Genomic DNA, 9,423 nt, shown 5'->3' on the forward strand with positions numbered 1-9,423 from the left:
AAAAAAAAAAAAAAAAAAACTCTAAAACAAGTAGCCAGCGCCATGGTGAGCGGAATGAAAAAAAAGTAAAATGGAGAGGTGCGTAGGAAGGGAAAGAAAACACTGCCTCCTAGTATTAGCTAACACTTGAAGGCTCCATCAAAAGCGACTTCTTCTTCAGGGTGCTTTCCCCACCACAAGCGGGATCCCCCCTTTTCTCATAGGAGCTTCTTAAACAGGAGGAGGAAAATATCGTTCGCATTCAAGTTGTTGATATCCACCTGTTGCACTTGTATCTCTTTGTCGTCGAATTTGATCCGTTGGTTTATTTCTGTGGGTGAGAAAAAAAAACAAAAAAAAAATGAAAAAATATACACACAAAAAAAAAAAAGTTTCGTACGTGGGGGGGGGGGATGAGAGGCTGTCTCCAAAATTGGTCACTCTTTGACGGACGCCCAAAAGGGGAATATAGCAACACCGGAAAAAGAAGCTCTCCGGTGCGACGCGCTCTTTCTCAGGAACCTACCCAGCAACTTGAAGAAGTGCTTGTTGTCGGGGATCTTCAAAATGAAAAGGCACTGGTTGGAAAGAGTCATCTCGGAGTAGATCCTCTTAACAGACTTACACCTCTGCACGAACTGTTGAATGTTTTGGTAGGCCAGCTCATAAATAGCAAACTTGAAAAGGAGAAAAAGGGAAATGTATTTATTTCTGTTCAGGTAAAGGTTGACATAAGAGGACTTGTCTATTATGAGGTCGAGGAGGACTCTGTGAAATTTCAAGTGGCTCAGTAGGTTATTTTTTTTTTTTTTTTTTTGGACGATGGGGCTGCAGGTTGTCTTTGCTTCTCTTGACTGTTTTGAAAATGCGAAACAGGTTATACAAGTTGAGTGCATTTTTTTTGGAGTTGTTCTCGACGAAGGAGATGGCGGCGTGGGCACGCGCATCATCCGTGTCGCTGCTACGGTTGTGGCTACGTTTGTTACTGCGGTCATTGCTACGGCTACTGTTACGGCTGCTGTTACGACTTTTGCTACCGTTTCTGTTACGGTTGCTGTTGCGCTCAGCGAGCGCCTTCATCACTTTACAAAACCTAACGCACGCGCGCTTGTTCGTACAGAAAAAAACCTTTATGTATTCATTTATCTTGGCATGGTCAATACCCTTGAGCTTCACCAGGAAGGAGTAATGATCCTGGAAGCCCCTAACCATATTCTGTGTGTAATTTTCATAAGTAATTTCGTTTTGATTAAACAGGTAGAGGTAATCATAATAAAAAATGTCTGTATATATATGAGTATAAATTGCAAAGCTTCTCGGAGCAAAATTTATCCTCAATATATTATCCTTTATGAATGCATTAATTATTCCTTCGTTAACACTTTGTATGTTTGACGATATAGGACACTCCTCTGTCTGTTCTTTGTTTCTCGTGAAGGCTAATCCAACTTGGTGGTTCAATAAGCTCTTTGTCCTTTCAGCATAATGAGTTACCCACTGAGACATTTGTTCCCGGAGTAGATATTCCATCTTGTTGTTGTCGTCTTCCTCACAGCGATCTGTCTGTTTGTTCATCAACAGTACATTCTTCAAAATTATATTTATATAAATTTGTGAGCAAAAGTCTATATTGTCATTTAGCTTGTAGAGGAAAATAATTGGATCGTTGCGAAGCAGGTTAATAATTAACTCCACCTTTTTCCGCATACCTCCACTGAGCTCGTTGCAATTTATATGTACGTCGCATCTCAGATTAACAGTGAGCATTAATAAGTTTATAACATACATAAGCTCCGCGTTGCTAAGAACTATATTCTTGTACGTTAAAATTAATTTTATGTGTTCATATATGGTCATATGTGGGATGAGGACAATTTTGTAATCACTTTCGTCTTCTGTCTCGGTCGTCTGCGCGAAGGCTTTTCGCTTGTCATCTGTGCGGTCGTCCTTGGGGCGTTCACCAGCAGCGTGATGGTCAGTAGCGTGCCCACCGATACGTTCCCTCCTCCACGCTTGCCCGTTGGCGAAGAAGAACTTGAAAAAGTAAAGCACATTCAGGTCGTTGTTAAATATGGAGGAAAATGTGTATATCTTGTAGGGCTTCATTTTGACGTTGATATCTTTTAGGATGTACTTTTGGTCTACGTGAAGGCCTCCGCTCGGGTGTTCATGGGGGGGGGGTTGTCCCTCTGAGCTGCTTCCCCTGCTATGAATTCCCTCATCGGATGATCCCTCCCCCGTTGATGCTTCTTTGCCTTTCCCATCTGGAATTGCAAAAATCGCTTTTGTGTTCGTTTCAGATATTTCCTCGTTGAATTTCCTGTACGTGTCTGTGGCGACGGTTCTTTGGGGCAATTTAAATATCCTGCTTGCAAATGTGAAAAGTTTGAAGAGGCCATTTTTTTCTGTACGTTCTTCCCTCTTGTACTCGCTGTTGGTAAGGTAGAAGTGTCTCACTGCGAATGCGTATTTTTGTGTGGAGCCGGGATTTCCCGCACTGTCGCTTGATTCATCATCGATGCTGCTCTGCACATCGCTTGGCTTCTCAATTGGGTCCTGATCTGCCCATTGATTGATAGATTCTCCTGCCGCTTCACTCTTCGCCTCGCTGCTCTCCTCCCCTCTGCGCGCGTTCTGGTTTAGGTTGTACAACTTATAAAAGATAAGCAGGAGGTACAGGGCGCAGTTAACGATAAGGAAGAAGAAATCCCCCGTGGTGTTAAAGAACGAGTTGGAGTCACTGCAAAATCCTTTGAGCGCATCTGTTTCTTCCATTCCACCCAATGTGTCCTCTCCCCCCCCACGAGAGAATAACATATTTCTGTAGTTTCCGTATGACTGTGCTCGATGTATGTTCTGGCCAAAGTAGCTCCCCGTCGTGTCCCTAATTAGCTCATCATCAATCTGCTGCATGTGACGTTTCATATTCAAGCACAAACTTCTAATATTGAGCACATGGGAAAGAGAAAACGAATCAAGTATACGAAAAATGCAAACGAAGATGTGTGAAAGATTCATCAACACTTCGTTGTTGTAGGCATACGAGAGGATAACCAAGACATATATCACAATACTAATAATTCCACAGAGGATAAAATTCACAAAGACAAAGAGGATATAACTGTGCTGGTAAAGATGCGAGAAGAGGGAGATGGACAGGAACGTGTTGAACCCGTACATCATTAAGAACACGAAAAAGGATGGAAGAACAAACTCACGATACTGAAACAGGTACAGAACCGAAAAGAGGAGGATGATGTAAATGAGGTAGTACATGTACTCGAGAAGGAGGATTTGCAGATAATGCACATATTTGTGTACGTTGAAATTTTCAAATATTTTCCTATTGTCTATTTCGTTACGCAATTTCTCGAAGAAGACGCAGAAGAAAATGACAATGGAAAGGAAGACGTACATGTTGATGTAGAAGTCTCGAAGGAAATATTCGTGGAACTTGATTGGGAAGGGCTCGTTGATCACGTCGATTTTGTTTCTTCGTGGTGGAGAAACTGGTGTTGTTGGAGGGGCTTTCCCTATGTCTTCCCATTTGGAAGAGCTTCCAACCCCGTTGAGCCTCTCCCCACCCGAGCGCTGCATTGCACTCTGGAATTCTGTCAATACGTTGAAGGCCGAATTGGTGTAGTATGCATATGAGTGTATAGAGGTGTAGTTGCAAAATAGGTTTACGTTGACTTCCACATCAGTGTTGTAATCCTCGTCTCCATTGTTGGTCCTCTTTTCGTTAATCTGAAATATGTAGGTACCCAGAGAAATATCTTTCTGCTGAGTTGACCTTTTACTCAGATATTTATGAACATGTTCATACATATTTTCTTCATTTATCTGCTCGTCTATGTAATTAATATTCTCGTTTATACAGTACTTCTCGAGAAGGGAGTTAATAGTGCTGTTGTAGTAATTAAAAGAGTTTGTTGTCACATCGCTTTCATTGTCGCTTCTGCTTCCATTTTGCAATGGGGAGGTATTTTTTATATGGTTTATTTGATTCCCTTTTTTGTTTTTCCATTTTCCTCCATGCCATTTATTTTCCCACTTGGAAGTGACCTGCCCCTGTGGGGAGAAGGATTGACTATCTGCGCTGCTTTGTCGTCCCGCATCAGGGTCCATGTCGGAGGTGTAAATGATGTAATAGTTGAGTGTACTTTTCTTCAAATGATTAGACGAAATGGTAGTGTAGTCCAACTCTATGTTTTCAATTTTGCCAAAGAGGGAAACGCATTTTATTATGAGCAAGCCAAAGGAAAGGAGGAAAATTGGGACCAAAAATTTGACCCAATAAAAGCTGGTATTGCAGAGGTCTTTTTTTATTTTTAGAAAGAGGGTTGGTTTAACGTACGTGCATAGGAAATTGGCCACACGCTTAATCATGTGTGGTTTTTTATTCTGCGCTTCGTAGGTTGGTTTCGTCATTCCATTTGTGTAGTTATACATTTTCTCCATCTGTTGTGTTCCCTTTCCGCAGTTGTCACCGTTGCCATCTGTCCCCTTAATAAGGATATCCCTGAGGTAGCTCCAATGAGGGGAAGCAGGAGCAGCAGCAGGAGGAGGAGGACGATCCAAAATGGCTAGCTTACTATTCAGCTCATTAAAATATCTGACGTTGTCAAAAAAAAGATAAAAGAGGGGATCCATTTTGATCAAGTTTCGAAGATCTTTATGTTGAACATTTTTCAAAAGACGTTTTTTCTCGTGATATGTGTAAATATAAATGTAGGTGTAGTAGATGTCAATTGTCTTTAGTTCGTAGGTAAGGATATTTCTGAACCGTTTTAATACATAGAGTAGCTTCTTTAACGATTCCGTCTCTTCTATTTTGTATGTACAGTACATGTGACTCGAGTTGAAAAAGATGAAACATGTTTTATTTTCTTCTCTAACGCTTTTTACAAAGTGGATAATGTTTTGCTTGATGGTCTCTGGGTTATTATTTGCTGCATTGGGATCTGTTAGGAATTCGAACAGGTTGTTTACACTCTGGCTGCTGTCCACATTGTCACTAACATTTTGGATGACGCCCATATGGTTGTCTCCATTTTGGCTGTACGCCCCCCCCACGTCACTAAAACGAACATTCAAAACGAACTTATAATCGATAAGCTTCTGAAACTGTCTTTTAGTTCCGTTGAAAATAATTTCCCCACTCTTAATAACTGCAATGTCGTTGGCAAAATTATTGGCTTCATATATATCATGGGTACAAATAAAAATGATATTATTTTTTTTAATTTTTTCAAAAAATTTAAAAAGCTTGGTCTTGGTCTTAATGTCCAATGCAATAAATGGCTCGTCCAAAATGTACACATCCCTCTTCACAAGAAAACAAATGAAGATGGAAATTTTTTTCTTCACATCATCAATCAAGTTTTTAATTTTGTGATTGAGATATTTTTCAAGATCTAAATCATTCATAATTTTTCGAGTTCTTTTTTTGTTCAAAAATTTGTCCACATCTTTGTTGTAGTAGAGGAGGAATATAACTATCGTTTCGTAAAAGGTGAGGTTATCGTATAGGATTACATTTTGGCTACAGTAGCTGATTTCTATTTCATGATTGCTTTGTGGTTTTGTTCTTCCCATGAGCCTCTGCAATGGGGAGAGGCCTTTTTGGCGTCGGTGTCCGCTAATGCCAAGGGTATTTGGACCCCTCTTGACGAAATGTATTTCCCCCGAGTCTTTTGTGATCATTTCCGTTATAATGTTAATGAGGGTAGATTTGCCTGAGCCGTTTTCCCCAAGCAGGACGAATATTCTGTTGCTGCGAAGGGTTAGCGAAACGTTTTTGAGGACATGTTTTCGGCCGTATGTCTTGTTCACATTTTTTATGACTAGGTAGCAATCGGGGGAGTGGTCCTTTTTGGTCGTAGGGCGGTGGCGTCCCAATTGGGTTGCCCTCGCCGCGCGGAGCGCCACCTGATTCTTCTTCCTCTGGCTCGTGTGATGTTGCTGCTGTTGCTGGCTGTGCTCGGGAGCGCCGCCGGTCAGCTCCACCATGTAGCAGTCTCCTTTACCGGATCCGGTTCGTCCCCTTGTCTGCATTTGGTGGGAACTTCCCCTCTTCAGGTAGAGCTTCCCCTGGCGGCGGTTGCGGTAGTGTATCATGTAGGTCAAAATGCAGGTCAAAAGGATGAAGGAAAACACAGAGTAGAACAAAAGGTGCATTAAACTAATATTCTCAAATTTAATAAACATCTCGGCGTAATTAATATGAATGCCATTCTTAACTAAAATAAAAATGAAATCTAACGCCAAACAAAAGGATGCATGAGGAATTAACAACACAAAGAAGGACAACACTGGTCCAACTCCAGAATGAATAATCAAACGAAAAGAAGAAAATAAAAAAAAAATTAAAAAAGAAGCAATGTAATTTATTGCATTATTCTCCGAGAAGTGCATGCACATAACTGTAAAGAGTAAGCTATTTACTATGAACATGTACATGTACAAAAATAAAAAGAAAAAATTGACCATCCTTTTGTAGACGTATACATATATAACGTAGCTGAAAAAAGTGTTATAAAAAAACAACACGATGAAGTAAAACAGGAGCCACGAAAAGTAATAATAGTATTTATTTATCTTCAAGCAAAATAAAAAATTCTCCATTTTGATCTTCCTCTCTTTGTTAATGTCAAAACATATATTTACTATGAAGAGACAGACACACAGAAACATGACCATGCGAAATATATTTTTTTCAATCGTGTCGAAGGCATTTATTTTCATACTCCTCATGGGCATGTTGAGGAGGAAGAAGTCGTTCAGGTGGAGCCAGGTGCCAGATGGGGTAGTGTCTGCGTCGGTGTGTCTTGCCGTGCCGGTGACAGTTGCCGTGCCAGTGCCAGTTGCCGTGTGGCGTGACGAGGTGTGTCCGGCCATCTGCGCATTATACTTGAGCATGAACAAGTTAAAGTGGTACTCCAACACAATGAAGAAGCTGCTGTAGTACCACTCATTAAAATACACATTTAAGGACAGATCATCGACCGTGTTAAAATTAACAAAATTCTGCTTCAGGTTTATGTTTATATCATTAAAGAAATAATTTTCGCTGGACGTCAACAGCGCATAATCTCCCACTCGAATTTTGTAACTCACATTTGTAATGACGTCTTTCTCACTTTGAAGGATTGCCTCATGGTTCGTTTCACCAATTGTCATGGCCATATCGTTATGGTTAATTAATTTTTCTATACTAGTATCATTATTGTAAATAGCCTTCTTAACTAGGTTCGTATCATCCGTACAGCTCGCTTCGTTTTCTCCTCCCTTGGCAGCGCCGGCCGGGCGCCCACTGGGCTTCTTCCCAAATACATAGGAGAAGCGCAACCGGTTCTGTTGTCCCAGGTGACTTACATTTTCAATACCAAGCATACCACATGCTTTGTTTGTCTCGATCAAGTTATTCTTCACGAAATTAAAAAAAAACAATTTTTTCCGGTCGTCCTTGAAGAAGGCATTGTGGCTGCTTTCGTCTTTCAATTTTTTAATATCCCTAATGAAGGATTTGTACAGCTCTGTTTTCTTTACCTCCCTCAGGGTCCCTTCATCTATTCGTAACTTTAGCAGCGTGTCATATTCGTTCTGTGGATGAACATCTCTGTATAGCTCCTCCAGGGTTATGGAGTTGCCCCGTTTCAAATTATTCTTAAAAGAGTGCACTAAGGGGGATAAATTCTCGCCTAGGTTTTCTCCATTATGTTTCCGGCTCGTGTTGGCAAAATCGCTTTCTTTAAGTTGAATGGCATACTTTAAATTCTGTAGACACTCCTCCTCACTTCTGTACACCCGAAAGACGTTCAGGTCGTTTTGTGTGGCGTAGCTGAGGAAGGCCCTGGAGAGATGGTCGTCCGGCGTCAGGCAGATGTGGTTCACGTACACGTTATCGCCGATTTCTCTGCGGGGGGGAAGCAAAATGGGGTAGAAGCAAAATGATTAGGGTAGCGGCATGGTTAGGGCAGCGGCATGGTTGTTGTAGCGAGCACCTCTCCTCATAGCACCCCGTGTAGACACAGGTTCCATTTCTCTTTTTGCGCGAGGCCTACCTGGAGCACAGCTGGTTGCTCAAAAATAAGACATACTGCCTTATGCTGTCGTTCAAATCTATTTTATCATGTTCGGAAAAGTTGTTGTAAATCTCGAGGGAGTCTGCGGTGACAGGAGCGAAGGGGTCAGGCGGTGATGAGGTGAAGCGGTCAGGTGGTGAAGGGGTTGAAGCGGCGTAGTGGTAACGGGTGACGGGGCAAGACGACCCGCCGCGCCTCACTACAACACTTACACTTGTCACTGGTATTCCTAAGGAACAAATGAAGTGATACTAACAGAAACGGAATCAACAAAAAGAAAAAGTAAAGAATAGAATCCTTTCTCTTTTCATAATACGTTTTTTTGATCAACCCGTATAGCTTACGGAGCTTCATCCTAAATTTGCATCACTGTCGTTATACTTCAAATGGGGTTAAGAATATAAGAAATTACGCACTAGGGACAAAAGAGTAGCATAAAAAAAAAAAAAAAAAAAAAAAGGGTCACCTAGCAAAGAGAAAAAATGGAATTGTCATCATATGCGTGGTGCGTACCGTACAGATGCAATTGCTCTTCATGGCAGCAAGAAAAGCTTTGGAGGGCAGCACAGGAGCATCTACCAAAAAAGTCACAGGTGCGCGTGTGTGCCGATAAAAGTTCATATGCCTACAACTACACGCACACATCTACTTGGCAAAAAACTTCTGTATGCTCACATCTACTCAGCAAACAAACATGTGCATGCGTGCATCTTTTACATGCAGAGACGGAGGAAAAGTCATTGAGGCATAACAACAGCCGCAAATGCATCATCATACAAAAAGCGGGAAATTTCAAAGCACATGTGGGTTTTTTTGTAGAGAACACTAGCAGGAAATCCAAAAGAGCATAAAGTTCTAATGGGATTTCCTCAACAACAGGAGGGCAAAACTTGCACGCGCAGGTTTATACTATAATATCTTATTGCATCTACCTGCGACGTGTGCTTTCTGCATATCTACTCAACACTTGTGACAAGCACTCATTTGAGTAACTTGAACAGGAACAAGCTATTGTTCGTACTTAAAAAAAAAAAAAAAAAAAAAAAACTATTATAAATGTAGTATATAAAATACGTAGTAAGTTAATCTAACGTTACAGTTGGATGAACTAACCTAAATTATAATCTAGGCTAGGATCTCAATAAGCCAAAATGAACCAAACACAGGGTCAATGACGAATAAAAAACGGAACAATTACTTGCTATATACTAACATAAAAAAAAAAAAGTTACAAAGGAAAGGGATTAAAACATTTTTTTTTTTTTTAATTACTGTTTATCATGTTTAATTAAAATTTTCCAAAAAAAATTAGCAAAACGACATGCAGTGAGGAAAAAAAAAAAAAAAAAAAAAAAAA

At 40.7% G+C, this 9,423-nt stretch overlaps 1 protein-coding gene across 1 annotated transcript; it reads right to left on the bottom strand.

Moving 5' to 3' along the window:
- Positions 1-197: 197 nt before the first annotated feature.
- On the bottom strand, positions 198-8,420 carry AK88_03265 (uncharacterized protein; the record flags this gene model as incomplete). The annotated part of the gene is made up of 5 exons (XM_012480886.1): positions 198-310; positions 506-656; positions 835-7,897; positions 8,046-8,148; positions 8,279-8,420. The coding sequence occupies 5 exons, from the start codon at positions 8,418-8,420 to the stop codon at positions 198-200; spliced, it is 7,572 nt and encodes a 2,523-aa protein (XP_012336309.1).
- Positions 8,421-9,423: the final 1,003 nt, after the last annotated feature.

This window comes from Plasmodium fragile (genome assembly GCF_000956335.1).
Source record: "Plasmodium fragile strain nilgiri unplaced genomic scaffold supercont1.36, whole genome shotgun sequence".
NCBI lineage: Eukaryota > Apicomplexa > Aconoidasida > Haemosporida > Plasmodiidae > Plasmodium > Plasmodium fragile.